The sequence below is a fragment of the Mizuhopecten yessoensis genome, unplaced genomic scaffold, assembly GCF_002113885.1.
Source record: "Mizuhopecten yessoensis strain PY_sf001 unplaced genomic scaffold, ASM211388v2 scaffold419, whole genome shotgun sequence".
NCBI classification, from domain to species: domain Eukaryota; kingdom Metazoa; phylum Mollusca; class Bivalvia; order Pectinida; family Pectinidae; genus Mizuhopecten; species Mizuhopecten yessoensis.
This window is the reverse complement of record NW_018403537.1, coordinates 631,659-648,791: the sequence shown is the minus strand read 5'-3', so window position 1 is coordinate 648,791 and position 17,133 is coordinate 631,659. Positions and strand designations below refer to the sequence as shown.

Genomic DNA, 17,133 nt, shown 5'->3' with positions numbered 1-17,133 from the left:
TTCTGTATCAGATGTGAATTAAGCGTTATGATAAAGTCTAGTTATGCCACGACGCAGGGAGCCTCACCTTAATGAATACATTATATCTGTTTATATACATTGAATCTTAATAAGATAGTTATCTTATATTCCGTATACGTTTTTCAGGTGTAACATATGTGAATGAAAGCTTTAAGCTATGACATATTGTGATGGCCTGTTGTGTACATTGATCATGCATAGTGTTTTATTTCAATATTAATTTCTCAAATTTTTAAAATAAACCTTTGATGTATTAATTCTGTGAAAATTTCTAATACTTTTTAATATTAACATGATCCATGGATTTATATTTTTGCAGCGAATATGATATAATAAACAAATATTCTGCCGGTGGTATCAATTTCTGAAATTGTAGATGAATGCACATATCGTGTGCAGGATTGACACAAATGTGTGTTTTGGTATGGTTGGTAAAACATGCTGACTTCTTAAAGTTTTCGGGTGTGTTCATTGCGACTGAAATAAAAAAGAAAATCTGTCAAAATTGAATAAAGAGTCACGGTAGTTAGGACGTCAGGCTCGTGACTGGAGGGTTGCAGGTTCGAGTCACGGCATGCCAGCACTGTAGCTTGTTCCAGTCTACTCAGCTGTAAATGAGGATGTGGTTGGGCAGTGCTAGTATTGTAGCATGCTAGCTGTGAGTGCCGGCTGTATGCTCCACAGGGAGTTGAGAAAGATATTGGCTGGTTGCAAAGGCCCTACAACCACGGATAATAACCGTGAACCGTTTTGAGACCCATGATAAAGCGGTATATGAGAACCTCAAATTATTGTTATTATTAATATAATCCTAGTATGAATGTCAGATGAAAATTTTATTTGAGAAGTATTTTAAATTGTACTTAAGAGGTGAACCTAGGGTCAGGAGATTTATATATTTGTATAAATATTTATATATATTTATTATATTGTCAGTTTGTGCTTAGTGCATTACATTGGATTCGTTTTAACCCTTTCACCACTGTAGACTGTAATGGACTCATCCAGATCAATGCATGGTAGAGTCTACTAAAGTTACATAAGGTTGAAAGGGTTAAATGTCAGAGCTGTAAATGAGATCAGCAAATCGAAAATAAGAACTTCAGTTGACTTTTGCAAAAAAGAAATATCAGTTTGTTTATGTGGATTTAAACGTCATCAAAACACGTAACGACGGCTGGGTTGGAAGAATGTAGATTTTAAAGCTATTTACCTGACTTTGTGGTAACTTCACAATTTTTGTTCAAAAGACTGATATTAAGTTTACCATGACAGAACATCATCATTATATCAAATATCATCGGGTGAATGAAAGTTCATGCTAGAGTGCATGTTTAGAAGTTCAGGCCAGTACATAAAATAGATACCAGGGCTCAGGTTAAAAATTTAAAACCACCAGTCGCTCTGTCGTAGTGTTAGGAAAAATCCACTCAGCATTCAGGAAAATTTACTATACACCTGAGATTATGAGAAAGGCATATATTTTAGTTATGAGAAGTTTATTTATAAAATTATGGTCAACTTGCCATGGCCCATCATTAACCCCTAAAATCACATTTGAACCTTACCAAATCAAAGAATGGGCAAGTCCAGTTTAGATACGTAGGTGTGAATAAGTTAAATGTAATCTTTTTTGTTCTTGGTGAGTTATAATTACAGATAATACATTTTGTATTTAATCAGACTGGCCGCGTTTGAATATTTTGTGTTGTTTGTACATTTGTTGTTCAGTTGTATGTCAAAAATATTAAATCTTGACGTAACCCCCAGTACATTATATTCCACTCTGGACGGAATGAAAACCAAAGATAGAAACAGGCGGGCTACATCATGACAACATTAAATTATTAACCATCATATATATGTAAATATATAAAAAAAATCTGTGATGACATTCTCTTACACAACATATATGTAAGTGTGCAATATTTTCTTTATTAAAACATCTAATAATTGTAGTATATACAGGCAACTGTTTTTAAAAATTGTCCCGGACAGAGTTGTTTAGTTTAAACCTCTTGTTAAACATACCATGTTTTGGGGAAGTGTTGTGACCTGTATATGGAACAAATGGCCCGAGATTGAGTTACAAAGAACACATAAAAAAGGTATTCACACTTCAGTTGACATCTAAACTGATATGTTTTTTTTCTACGTTCAGCTTCAAAAGGTGGTGATAATAGTCTCTATGTAAAAATGAAAATTTTGGGATTCTGAAAGAAATTTGATCTTTCCCGGTATCTTGTTTATATACAGTGAACCAAACCATGTGCAGTTTATATATAGTTAATAGTCATTTGATGCCAAGCTGTGAATCTGGGTTACATTTTATGTACGTTTTTAAATTATCTCTGCATGGTGGCTCTCACGCCCTGAATTTACTGTGGTTTTAAAAGGAAATAAAATACTTACTATACTTATATGTCATGAATGTCAAGCTGAAAAGGGTAGGATAAATTTTATGTTAAACAGGCCATGAGAGTGGACGTTTTTGTAGATGGACTTGGGACAGAATCTTTCAGCAGATTGCACTTATATTAGCTTGAAACTTTTTTTACGACACGCTTTGAGTATAATCTTTCTGTGCCAACTTTAGGCGGAATCTTAACTTAAGAATTCATGAAATACAGTAATTTCTCCTTGATTTCTTTTCGGCCAGGATATCTCGGTCGAGGAGGTAACTCAGACAGTTAGAGAGATGGTATAACAAACTGAGGTCACGGGTTCGAATCTTCAGTGTATGAGCCCCGCTGATTTTTTACACTCGGAACACTGTTGTCAATTATATTTTGTTTATTCACCATCTTTTTTTCCATAAAAGTTGCTGGTTTATCAAATTAGCTATATAAATGCAGGGAGGCCGAAAAAAATACGCTGTTTCCAATGTGTAATTATAGTTAAATGCTGTTTTTGACAGTGGTCACGGGGATCATTAAGCTAGACGGATTTTGTAATGGAAACTTTTGTATATTTTAGCTGGAAAATTTAGGCGAACCCAGATAGTTTTTTTTCAGATTGGGATATTAAAAACCAAGCTCATTCAAATAATTTGCTATATATAATATAGCTAAATGTTCTGCCCGGAAAAATTTAAATGTAAACTTGGTTAAATGGTCTTGAAATGGAATCTATACCTATTAATAATGAACATGTCTGCTTGTAACCAGTCCAAAGTCCACCTTGAATTTTTTGTGCATGATATATATATTTAAGTGGTATTTAAATGGGGTTTAGTCCCTTGAGATAATGTGACGTAATCGTCTGTTTGTTTGGTCTTAAATCTTAAGACCCTTGCCTGTGCACAAAAGAACACAATTACCGTTACTTGTACCAGTGTGGCTATTTAAATATTGAATAGTGCAACTTCGTGACTACAACAACAATATATTACTGTGGTATTTATTACCCCCGGTATATATACCTTGGAACTATGTACTAATTTAAATCTCAAGCAAATCTTACATTTCTAATTCAATAAATTTATCAAGCTGCCTTTTCAAACGGTGATAAGGGGTACATATATATATATAGATTTACAACAAAGAAGTTCTGTTCCAAGTCAAGCGCAGCTCTATACATTGTATATATATGAAAATGTAAATAATGTTTGTTTTGTATTATAATGGCAAAAATTGAGAAAAAATATATTGTCACGTCTAAATTAAATGAATACATGTATATTGAATTTTGAGCAGCCATCAAAATCATTAATTGTTAAGATTTTAGAATACATTAAAATTTCATTTGTAATTTAAATGATACGTATAGGGTTTGGTTTAATTCATAAAGCTAAAATACAACAAATAAATGTAACTAGATTGAGCATTGTGTACAAGCTGGTGGAGCTATACCACAGTATAATAATGAATCAAATTTATCTGTTTTAATCCTTTCAGCCCTATGTTATTTAAGTAGACTCTACCATGCATTGATATGAATGAGTCCATTATGGTCTACAGTGGTGAAAGGGTTAAAACACCCCTCAAGGTTTATTGTTCATTTCAGTTAGGCATCACATTCAATCACAAACTTTTTTTCCCCCTTCTCATGCATGTTACTTAACGTCGGCAAATTATAACTTGTTTTGCCTATGTTGCCTTTTTCTGATGTAAAACACCAAATTAACACAGATTAGAATAAGTTTTATTATCCAAAAGCTGATGTTGCATGTTATGGGCCTTCATTGTGCCTTTTTTTAGTGTTAACGGCATTATAACATATAAATAAAATCCCTGGTAAACAGAAAGACAAAGTTGATAGACTGCATAACTTTCTTTTTAAAACTGTGTTGCAAATTCTGCGTCAGCAGGTGTGTTAAGCTTGTCGATAGTTAACTTTGCATTGTTAGCTTTAATGTACCATGTTTATCTGCAATATTAAAAGTCCATGCCTGGCTACAAGCCCACACATATCTATATTTCTACCACTTAAGTTCAGTAAGATAGGCCAACAAGTGCTTTCATATTGTCCTGTAATAAGCCCATCCCTTACTTTGATTTAGAGGTTATGTGTTGGCCTCCAGGGCGGATTGGTTGAGTGGTTAACACTCCGGCCTTCCAAGCAGGCGGCCGGGGTTCAATCCCCGAAGTCGCCGTATGCATGGAATATTCAGAGAAAGTATTTTTCTCCTGCCCACACAACTCCAACAACCCAGGTGGAGTATAAAATGGCCTGGGGTGGGTGTTGCGGTATCTGTGCTGTAGCATTCAAGTGAGGTGGCACTATAAATGATACCGTTGGAAGCACGGTCCCACTACATCTCCAGCACACACACAGGCATAAACACATAGGGAGATATTAACCAGGTGGCATAGGACTAGTAGTTAGCACCTGATAATGCAGCTCCGGCGAATTTCTCAATATTGTATTGATTAATATATATGTTAATTGTATTGACTGTATACAATTGTTTCTATGTACTGTAAAGCGCTTTAGAGTGGCTTATGTTAGCTAGCTATATATAGATAGGGCGTTATATCAAATGTTGTATATTTATTTTATTTATTTATTGAAGGATATACATATCAATATGGTGTCTGGTGCTGGAAATGCCCCATTTACATTAATATTCATACGTTAGATATTGATATTCAATGTTAAACAGTCCTGTGTATGGATCTCAGGGGATCAGTGGACTCGGCAAAAGATCAATGGATGTTCTGAATTTGTAATATTATATACATTGAGGACATCAATATGTTCAATCCAGGGAGCAAACCTACATATAATATGATGTTCATGTTTTTTATATACACACACTGTCCCATTGATACCACTTACAATATTTATTCTTAATAAAACCCTGGGCCCGTATTCATGAAACCGTTCTCATGCTCAAGCATGTAATCTTTGCTCAAACCAACTTTCTGGGTAACTCGCTTAGATCATGTGAAAGTCAAATGTAAACATTGAAAACAGTAATCGGCTTTAAGTCTCTTCAAAATGTTTCCAAATCATTGACAAAATAAGATTTATTTATTGAGTTATAACCAGAACAAGAAATTAGGCTCGAGCACATAATCCATGCTTGAGCATGAGAACGGCTTCATGAATACGGGCCCAGGTCTCTTTGGAATAATAATGTGGTACATTAATGTGAGCTGTCTTAAACCTATCGGGCTACCTCAGGTTCTGAAAAAGATTTGGTTTGAAATGACAAACTTTTTCAAAAGGGCAAATAAAACATAAAAGCATTGCGAAAACCGTAAAGTCAGTTTATGTTCTAGTCGGTCATCTAGACAAAATGCTATTGAACTGAGCGACACTTAGGGATCAGTTAACTGAAAAAGTTATATTAACCGAAAATGTTACTTGTGTATACCAGAATTTTTTTCTATGTAGTTTAACTTTGGTCTTTTTCGCCCACTGTAATGAGGTCAAACTTATCATTACAATGAACATCGATGGAAAACATAGCGTACATAGTAATTAACTAACTCATTTACCCCTGAAATTTCATAATGAACTATTCCATCCTTTGAATTGGAAGAGTTCAAATGTGTTTTCAGGGGTGAATGAGTTCAATGTGAAGAGCTAAATAATAACAACTGGGATAATATGGGTTTCTCTCACTGGGTGAAAATTTCCTAACATAGTATTTATTTGGAAAACAAATAAAGCGGCACAGGTCTACATGTTCCTTTCAGGATATTTACCAGTCCATTATAACAGCTATGTATATGCTAATGGAGGTTCAGGGATTCATAAGTCTCATCAAAGGAGACCTCCCTAAAGGATCCCTCAGTTCCACTGCACTGTGGGTTTTCCTATATTCATGTACAGTAACCTCCCCTTAACTTTCGTTTAGATATAACTGTTAAACACTCGGGACAGGACAGGACACTTCCTTTGACCTGATCAAGGTAGCTCAAACTGTTAGAGTGATAAGTATAAGTCCAGGGTTAGATCGATCGAATCCCGACTGTAGCACAGGACGGGACACTTTCTTTGACCTGGAGTAGCTCAATCGGTTACAGCGACAAGTATTAGTCCAGGGTTGGAATCCCGGTCTTACCCCACACAATTATTCACTTTCAGAACACAATTGTTGATTATAGTTATAATTATTTTAGTTCATCTTTATTATCTCTCACAAAAGTCCCACAAGGTACGGTTTTCTCATCAGAAATGGTTCATCAAAGGTAAAGTAATGTGTGAAAAAACAATTTCCAACACTTAGTTTACAGCCACAGTGGTATGAGGATCCTTAAGTTTGTATCATTTTGACCGATAACTTAGCCAGGAACTACGAAGGAGCTGGCATTTTTTCCAACTCAGATGTTTCTTTATCATATCTTGAGGCATGGATTTCGTTGTGTTGAAGTCCTAAACCCCTATTGGACATACATTTTGTGAACCCTCTACAGGTATTAAGTCAATTGTAATTGAATGTACTTAATCCAGCATTCAACATTTTGAAAATGATGTTCTAAAGGACTTGTATGAAAAATTGAAAGATCCTACAAAATACCACCACCAGGTAAATTGCAACAAGTGTACAAGTAAAACTGTTGGCCATATTCAGTTCACCCTGCTGGCTTAAAGCATACATTGCTGACTAAGTCATATTTTGCAGATAACGTTTCAGTAATTAAACCCTAGAGAGTATGTTTTTGAATCCCCAAAACTAGCTTTGACTATTGATTGGAAACGACTCTCCATGTTTCAGAGGAAAAAGTAATTTGACTTCTCTAGTTCTGAAATCGCTAATAGCCAAGGTTGTAATTTCGAAATTGCCAAGGGTTAAATGAAAGCTCAGTGTCAGGGGAGGTAATTCGTCACAAGGGAGGTAATTTGTGGCTTTTATCTCTCAGTTTGGGCCACTATTTTATTAGGATATTAGAATGGAAGCCTTTTTGCAGCAGCAGTAATTTATCGATGTGAATTGACCTGCCATAAGTTGTATAAACATACCATTTTAAATCTACAAAAAATTGTCCCATTTTGTTCGTTGCAGTGTGAAGTTTGCGTCCCGCCTTATAAAGGAATCTGTATCAATCCCGAAAACCCGAAGTGGATACCACTCTGTGCCAAACATCCTCTATGGAAAATGGAACCAGTTACCCAAGAAAGTTCAAGCATACGTGGACCACAACATGCGACTATGTCAACCGTCCTCCGTCCACATCTGTGACGGGTCTGAAGGGGAGAATAACCTCCTGCTCTACCTCCTCCAGAAAGATGGCATGATCAAACCCCTGCCAAAGATGGACAACTGGTAAGTTTCATACTAATCTGTAGGTAAGGCAAGTTCCTCTAAACCCTTCAGGTCTGGGACTTGTTACAATGAAAATACTTTGATGAGTTTAATCGTCCTCTTTAATAGACATGATTTAACTTTTGTTTTGGTTTGTTGATTTTCCTTAAACTTTATCTTGGATTAATATTATTTGAATTTTTATTCTCAAGTTTTTCTCTAATGCTTATGAAATTCAATATACTGTAACAGGACATAAAATGTTTAATAATTGTGTATTCTGCATCTGAAACCAGAGGATAATAGATATTCTGAAAAAAATGTCTGTTGTTTCTGGAAAGCCAAAATATTTATTGCCTGTCCGGTTTGAGTGCTGAAGTTTTTAATTAGCAAATATAAACGTAAGTTATTATATCAGATAGTCTTAAAACATATTTCTCTACCAACAGTTTGTAATAAATAAAATTCTGAAACAAATTCACCGGGTCTATATTTCTGTTGACCAGTCTTTTTGTATATACATGTATCATGAAGGGAGTTAATTACTTCCCCTACAGTTGGCTGGCCAGAACTGACCCTGCTGATGTTGCCAGAGTGGAGAAATTGACATTCATGTCCACGGAAAATGAGCGTGACACAATTCCGGTCCGTAAAGCAGGCATATCTGGCACACTTGGAAACTGGATCAGTCCGGATAACCTGGAAAAGGAGATGGACCTGAGGTTTCCCGGCTGCATGAGTGGTAGGGAATATGTTGTATTTTTGTGTATTCCAAATGGTATCCTTTCATTACTTCCAAAAATATAATAAAATTTGGGTCACAGGTGTATTTACCTGTGGTTGGTCAAGTAGGTACCGTATCTGCCATATTTAGTGTCCATGTGGTTTAGAAAATTAAAGTACAAGGAGGATTGTCTTTTAGATGCACGCTACATCTGGGCCAGCAAAACTGATAAATATAAGATGATGAACATGTTTTATGATTATTGTGAAATAAATAAAATATAATTAAAATGGTCAAGTGTGGTTTACATATTAAATGAAATGTTAGTTATTTAATGAAACTTTAACGAAAGATTCACCAGAATTTTTGTGTGTTCAACAGGAAGGACCATGTATGTGATACCCTTCAGTATGGGGCCTATCGGTTCACCTCTGTCCAAGATCGGAGTACAGCTTACAGACTCGGCATACGTTGTGGCCAGCATGAGGATCATGACACGTATGGGTGCCAAGGTCCTAGATACGCTGGGTGACTCCGACTTTGTTAAGGCACTTCACTCTGTGGGCAGGCCTCTCCCTCTCACGGGTAAGAACTTGGACAATGGTACCACAACATCACCTTCAAATCAACCTCCAGAATTTTCGAAATTCTTGTTCAAAATAAATGTTTTTTTTAAAAATTCACTGTTACCCGCGTAATTTCACTATTTTTATTTCAATTTTATATAACATTAAGAAAAAGTGCAAAATGTTTGCTAATTTTGTGTAGCTAAGTTAACGAACATATGCACACAAACAGTATTAAGAATTGAATATATTGAACACAATGTATTAAACACTAATATACAGAATATTGATCACTTTTAAGTATTGAACACAATAACACAATAACACATTGAACACAATTACACATTGAACACAATAACACAATTACAAATTGAACACAATAACACATTGAACACAATAACATATTGAACACAATTACACATTGAACACAATAACACAATTACACATTGAACACAATAACACAATTACATATTGAACACAATAAGAATTGAACACATTGAACACAATTACATATTGAACACAATAACACAATTACACATTGAACACAATAACACAATTACAAATTGAACACAATAACACATTGAACACAATAACACATTGAACACAATTACACATTGTACACAATAACACAATTACACATTGAACACAACACAGCTACACATTGAACACAATTACTTATTGAACACAATAACACAATTACATATTGAACACAATTACACATTGAACACAATAGCACAATTACACATTGAACAAAATTACACATTGAACTCAATAACATATTGAACACAATTACACAATAACACAAAAACACATTGAACACAACTGCACATTGAACACTAAGATATTGATTACAATTACACTTTGAACACTAACATATTGAACACAATAACACACTGAACACTTATATATCGAAAACAACGGGTATCAAGCATTGAGCGTATTGAACACCATTAAGGTTAAAATATTTGAAAGGACAAATGTCAAAAGTATGACTTGCAAAAATGACCACATTTAAAGTTCATCAATTTAGGTAGAGGACTTTTTTGAAAAATTATTCTTGAATACTCAAATCAAAAATTTACAAATTTGAAACTTTCCAAACCCCTTTTAAAACTAAAAGCTATTTTTCAGTTCATGCCTGAATGTTTTCTTTTTTTTTCTTTTTCGAAATGCTGTTGTTCTTACATGGAAGAATCTGTTGAGAATTGTCTCCCTTTTGCTTCCAGAGCCCCTGAAAAACAACTGGCCATGCGATCCTCAGAATACCATTATCGCTCACTTGCCGGCCAGGAACGAGATCTGCTCTTTTGGCAGTGGATACGGTGGAAACTCGCTCCTCGGCAAAAAATGTTTCGCTCTGCGTCTTGGATCCATACTCGCCAAAAGAGAGGGATGGTTAGCTGAACACATGTTGGTGGGTATATTGATGAAAGAGATTATTTTTTCTTTTTTCTTCTTTTTTTTTCTGAATGAAAACAATTTTCATTATTGTTAGATTTAAGACATAATGCATCATGCTTTTGGATTCAAACTACTGTGAAATCAGATATTTTCATGGCGCCCAAATTTCGTGGTTTCCTGGCAAAAGACAATTTCATGTGTTCATGAATTTGTGGATAATAAGTATCCACTCAAACGAAGACTTGCTTTATTTCAAAATTGTACCATAACTACTTCATAGACCTATTAATTTGTGGATGGAGAATACCCACGAAATCAACGAAATTAAAATCCTCACAAAAGTTACTGATTTCACAGTATTGTAAAAAAGGTTTCAAAGTATTTTAAGTTCAAAATTACTGTGTAATCAACAAGATATCATTTCAAAAAGAATGATAAACAACATCTTTATTTCAATGTATTTAGATCCTGGGAATTGAGAACCCTAAGGGTGAGAAGAAATACATCGCTGCCGCATTCCCAAGTGCCTGTGGCAAAACCAACCTTGCTATGATGAACCCGTCCCTCCCAGGCTACAAAATCACCTGTGTCGGCGACGATATCGCCTGGATGAGATTCGACAAAGATGGCCGCCTCAGAGCAATTAACCCAGAGGCCGGATTCTTTGGAGTGGCTCCAGGTACAATTCAAAAATGACAAAAAGTTTTTATGTTCGCCCTTTCACCACTGTAGACCATATTGGACTCACCCTGATCAATGCCTGGTAGAGTTTACTAAATTATATAGGGGTGGAAGGGTTAAAGACTCGAAATATATTAACTGTGAAAATAAAGAAACTATTTAGTTCTAGTGACAAGACACCAGAATACTTGATGTCTTTCTTCTAAATCACTATCCTTAATTATTAGTGGTGAGACTCAATTTTCTGCTATGTTATCTGTTCATAGTAATTTGAATAGTGTATTATAACAAACAAAAAACACATTTTGAAATTGTTATTATAGTTTTGTACATAATGTTCATGTAACCATGCACCTCCATTAAGAAACCACCTGTGTTAAGGGACCACCTAAAATGTTCCTTATTGTTGATTTCATTTTGATTTGAACCTGTATTAAGAGACCACCTGCATAAGGGACCTGAAAAAAAAGAAGGCTTAGTAAACAGAAACAAAAATTGTAAAATGTTCATGTTCATGTAATATTAAATGTAATTGTATTGTTTATAGGAACTTCAATGAAAACCAATCCCAACGCCATGGAGACGGTTAAGAGTAATACTGTGTTTACAAACGTGGCGGAAACCTCAGATGGCAGTGTATTCTGGGAAGGCATGGAGAATGAGACGAAAGATACATCTGTCACCTCCTGGCTTAATGTTGAGGACTGGACACCTAAGGACGGCGGACATGCAGCTCATCCCAACTCTCGGTAGGGTCATCAGGATTTCCTTGTGTTTGGTCCTCTCTATATTAGCCCCCCACCTCCCGCCCCCTCTAGAACTGTCAAAGGAGACTTGAGATTTGCACTCCATCCAACAGTCAAAATATCAGTGCGCTATTTGTCAAGGGCTTACCTCAAATAATCTTTCACCCACAATAGCCAAATTTTGTAAATGAGTACCTCTTGGGTTGGCAAAGTGTTTTGCACTGAAATCAGATCTTGTGCCCCACTCACTATATACAGTGTCATGACTTTTTGTACATTTTTGCGTCTAAAGTTTGTCTGAAAGTGTGGGACTAGGACCCTTGGTATGTTTTCGCTACTGAAGTTTTTCCAGCAGAAGTGGGCTATATGTGTATTGCTTGCAATATTTTGTATCGATTGTTAAAATCTCCAGTATTCCTGGAGGTCCAAGGTGCCTGGTTATAGAGTGTTTTCACACTTAAAGGACAGAAAGTGATATTCACTGACAGATGTATACATCTAAGGTCATTTCACTTTTTGTCTTATAACTATTTTAAATAGAAAAAAATTTGCTGAAACTAAAATTTCAAAGAGAAGGTGTATACTACAATGTAAGGTAGGGAAACTTTTTGACCATAGCTGACCATAGCTGACCATAGCTGACCATTGTATCCATAGGTTCTGTACACCAGCTGCCCAGTGTCCAATCATGGACCCAGCCTGGGAGAGTCCCGAGGGAGTCCCTATTGATGCTATAATCTTTGGAGGAAGACGCCCTGAAGGTCAGTACATTTCTAAATCTCTGCTTCACACTTAGAAAAAATGGAAATTTTGGTACTATTAAGCAATTCTATACATATATATATAAAAAAGAAAAAAATTTAATGACTGTTTGCAAGGACTGTTTGTCAGACCCGTCAGAACATAAATACCTTGAAATATATTTATATTCCTGTGAAAAATTAGATTAACATAGTTCGAAAGATAGTTTTCTTTACTTTAATCATCTTTTTATAGAACATAAAGATCTGTAAATTATGATTTTGTTGTACATCTAAAATAATCACAATATGATCCGAAGTAAATAGTAATACAACATGATTACCTGTTACAGGTGTGCCACTGGTGTATGAAGCCTTGAACTGGCAGCATGGCGTCTACATTGGTGCTTCCATGAGGTCAGAGGCTACGGCTGCTGCTGAACACCAGAGTAAGTACCGTTTAAATACCCAGTACATTTAATGAGATTATCTGGGTCACCATGCTTATCATAAGCGTATACGGACACTCGAGATTCGAAAAGTTGGAAAAATAATCAACTTAAGGCCACAAGCAGCCTTCGTTAATTGTGTTTTCCAACATTTTCTCACCGTCATAATATATTCCACCATAATACACCCACCTACGTAGCCCAAGTTTCATCTGGCCCTGACACCAGACTCATTCATTTTGACAGATAGATGTCTGGTGTGGGCTCTGTCAAAATGTCTTAGTCTGGTGTCAGGGCCAGAGGAAACTTGGGCTAACACATATTTCTTACTAATTGTTCACACTTGAAGACATCAATGTTATAAGATTTGTAGATTTGTAGATTCAGTCACATTAGAAATATCACAAATTTGTAATAAAAGGATGGATGATGATTTTTATTTCTTCATATCATGGATTCTTTTCAAACCAAGGGAGACAATTTATATTTGGATAATTTGTGTATAATCACAAAATGTGGATTTTTGCAACTCTAATGGTCTTTAACGTTTAAGTTAGTTCTAAAAACAAGTCAAAGTTTCATATAATTAAGAAGAAACATGAGAAGTTAAACAAAAGTATTTTTAAAATTCTTATCACATAGGAATAATCTTGAATAATCAAAATTATGAGATCTCCATTCTAACAAAATCAGTGTACAATGTATGCCAGTTCATCCTTACCAAGACCTATATAGAGCTAAACCTGGATTTTTATTTGGTGAATTGATTTCATTGTAAGTAAATATGGGGACAACATTAATATTTGAATAAAAATAGAAAATACCATGTACTTGGTAAATATTTTCACCTCAATATCAATGTTTGAAATTGAATGACTGAAAAATATTAAAATCTTTCAACCGGAGGTATTGTTTTTTAACTTTTTACCATTTCTTAAGTTTGTAAAGGTGTTATTAAAATTCCAGTATTGAAATATGTTTTCAGATTTTGTATTTACTGATGAGCTTGAAAAGAAACATGTTGACTGACATTATTAAACGATATATTTCAATGGCATTTGTAAGGGAAAACATTTCCACCAAACAATTTAGAAGGAAAAAAATAACATAACATTACTAAGGATTATCATATATCTTTGTTTCTGCTATTGAGTAATTTAATTTTACTTCAACAGGCAAAGTCATCATGCATGACCCGTTCGCCATGCGTCCGTTCTTTGGGTACAACTTTGGCCACTACCTACAGCACTGGCTGAGTTTCCAGGAAAAGCCCGGCCTTCATCTGCCCAAGATCTACCACGTCAACTGGTTCAGGAAGAATAATGAAGGCAAATTCATCTGGCCAGGATTCGGGGAAAACGCACGTGTGTTGGACTGGATCTTCCGTCGTATCGACGGAGAAGACTGTGCCAAGATGTCCGCCGTAGGATACATACCGAAAAAGGGTTCTATTAATATGGAAGGTTTGACTGAAAAAGTGGACATGAAGGAATTGTTTCGTCTACCGAAGGAAAGCTGGTTACAAGAAGTGGTGGACGTTGCAAAATACTTTGATGAGCAAGTTCATGAGGACCTTCCACCAGCCATTACAACGGAGCTACAGAATCTAGAAAAGCGAGTGAATAGCATGTTGTAAACTTCCTGTCCATCTACAACAAAGTCCTGTACTTTACTATGCACTCCGTTAACATAGATCATCTCAAGACATTGTGGTTTCTAGTACTTAGAATGTGTGTGAACTTTTAAATGAAATTGGGCTGACTTACACAAAGGTTAAAACAAAGTCATCAAAATGGAGAGTTTCATTTTTGAAGATTTGGTGACAGACACGAGCAGCTGTTATTATTGTATAGATGTTCAAAGTCATTTATCACATCAGGACAATCATCTCACGTACTGATTTCGTTTTATACCACTCCGATGGTGTAAGAGTACTCAGGGCATTGCAGTATACATGGGGACGTAATGTATAGGGTGTCGTATTTATTATACAGGGTGTCGTATTATACAGGGTGTCCTATTATACAGGGTGTCAAATTGAGGTGATGGAGTAGATTAATTTAGACTCCTGTGGAGTTGATCGCAATTTGAGGGAAGTATAGAACCGGTACAATATTGATACACGTGGATCAGTTATATTATGACAGTAGAATTTTCCTGTCCTCCAAAGCCTAATTAGATTGTAATCATATTCAGTTTGGTATATTTACATTGTGGCCAGTGCCTTAAATGGTATTGATAGTTCAATCCAGTTTTATATTTTATTGTAATTTTAGAGAGAATATATTTCATTTAATTTTCGGTGAGGGACTTGTATCGAATAGCTTTTTATACTGGATGAGTTTTAACTAGTAAATTTTCATGAATAGTTTTGAAAACGTATATGATTCAAGTAATTACATTTCAGTACATTATGAAATCAGTGTAATTATATTGTTGTTCAATTCAAAAATGCATGAATCTTAAGAAATAATAAATGCTGTAAATATTAATTCAATTATATGTCCGAATATAATTAAGAGTTTGTTTTAAGCATCTGTTCATTTTCATACCAAGGGAGGTAACACCCTGCATACTGATGCCAACTTTCACCATTCAAAGAGAAATCTCATTCATTTTAAAGTCTTGTCATAGTTGTGTTTACAATAATAGGACCAATATATGAACAGATTTAAGTGCACCATTTGTGTTTTCAATGAAATTCATTTTTCCAACCTTTTGCATCTTATTCAGAAAACATATTCATATTTTCAATTTTTTTCTTATCTGGAATTAAAACGATTCAATCAACAAAACCAGTTTTTTTAAGGAAAATATTTCAAAAGGCATCCAAGAAAAAAGTTAAAACAAATATTTTTGAGGTAATTACAGAACTTTTTTACTGTACAAAAATCAGGATATATTTTTGAATGTTGATATGCATATATTTCCTACTTGAAATTATATTCTTGCAACAATATGTATTCATCATTTCTAATTGACATTCATTAATTCATATTCGTATTTTAAGAGAGAGGAAAATATTGTATGATATTTGAGAAGAGGTTTAAGAGGTATGGAAAAATGTGTGAATTCCTGTAAATATTTTTGTTTTGAAGTACATGATGTTTATTCATCGTACATAACGGAGATACACATGTTTTTGTTGGGAATTTGTTAATATTTTTAAGATGTGATATTTTATTTTGTAATTATTTTATATACAAGTATATTTTAATGTTCCTAATTCTATCAAATCATTTCGTACATCTTCATTTTTTCATTCTTGTTTACTGAAATCAAATCAGAATATTTGATAATTCAAAATTTTCGTAACATTTGAATAAATTATTCTTTCATCTCCATGGAATTTATATTAAAAACAGAAAGATTTTTTTTACTTCTAACTTGCGACTTATTTTTTATATCTTATCAAGTGTCTTGTAAACATTCCAGTCACTTAGCTGACTAAATCCATGTTTGAAAGGAAATTTTGTTACTAATTTATAATCATCAGATTTGTTGTTTTAATTTTATTTCGCTATTATTCAGGGTCTTAGTCTGTAATATTTCATTGATTTTTCAGACTTATTCGTATAATATAATTTTTTAATTATTATTGTTAATTATTGTTCTATTAATTTTTATTGATTGTAAAAATATTTTTAGATGAGTAACGGTAATTGTTTTTAGCTCACCTGGCACGAAGTGCCAAGTGAGCTTATGCCGTGGCGCGGCGTCCGTCGGCTGTCCGTCCGTCGTCCGTCCGTCCGTCCGTCGTCCGGTGTCAATATTTTACTTTAAACGACTTCTTATTAATAACCGAAAGGCCTAGGGTGTCAATATTTGGCCAGAAGCAAACTTGGATGAAGGGCTACAAAGTTTGTTCAAATAAATGACCTTCACCTATTTTCAAGGTCACAGGGGTCAAATATGTCAAAAACTTTAAACATCTTCTTCTCAATAACCAAAATGCCCAGGGAGATGATATTTGGCCAGTAGCATGCTTGGGTGAAGGGCTACCAAGTTTGTTCAAATGAATGACCTTCAATTATATTCAAGGTCACAGGGGTCAATTGTATTAAAAAACCTTTAAACAACTTCTTCTGAATAACCAAAATGCTCAGGGT

At 34.7% G+C, this 17,133-nt stretch overlaps 1 protein-coding gene across 3 annotated transcripts in view; it reads left to right on the top strand.

Moving 5' to 3' along the window:
- The window catches only part of LOC110448199 (phosphoenolpyruvate carboxykinase, cytosolic [GTP]-like), a 33,424-nt gene extending 16,787 nt beyond the window's left edge, over positions 1-16,637 (top strand). For 2 of the 3 annotated variants that reach the window (XM_021494334.1, XM_021494340.1), the window contains exons 2-10: positions 7,478-7,738; positions 8,275-8,459; positions 8,823-9,026; positions 10,234-10,421; positions 10,874-11,087; positions 11,637-11,838; positions 12,493-12,596; positions 12,929-13,024; positions 14,200-16,637. In XM_021494334.1, the coding sequence (XP_021350009.1) occupies positions 7,478-7,738; positions 8,275-8,459; positions 8,823-9,026; positions 10,234-10,421; positions 10,874-11,087; positions 11,637-11,838; positions 12,493-12,596; positions 12,929-13,024; positions 14,200-14,660 (1,915 nt within the window). In that variant the 3' untranslated portion in view covers positions 14,661-16,637. The remainder of the gene's footprint in view (positions 1-7,477; positions 7,739-8,274; positions 8,460-8,822; positions 9,027-10,233; positions 10,422-10,873; positions 11,088-11,636; positions 11,839-12,492; positions 12,597-12,928; positions 13,025-14,199) is intronic. The other variant, XM_021494327.1, reaches the window with a different exon arrangement.
- Positions 16,638-17,133: the final 496 nt, after the last annotated feature.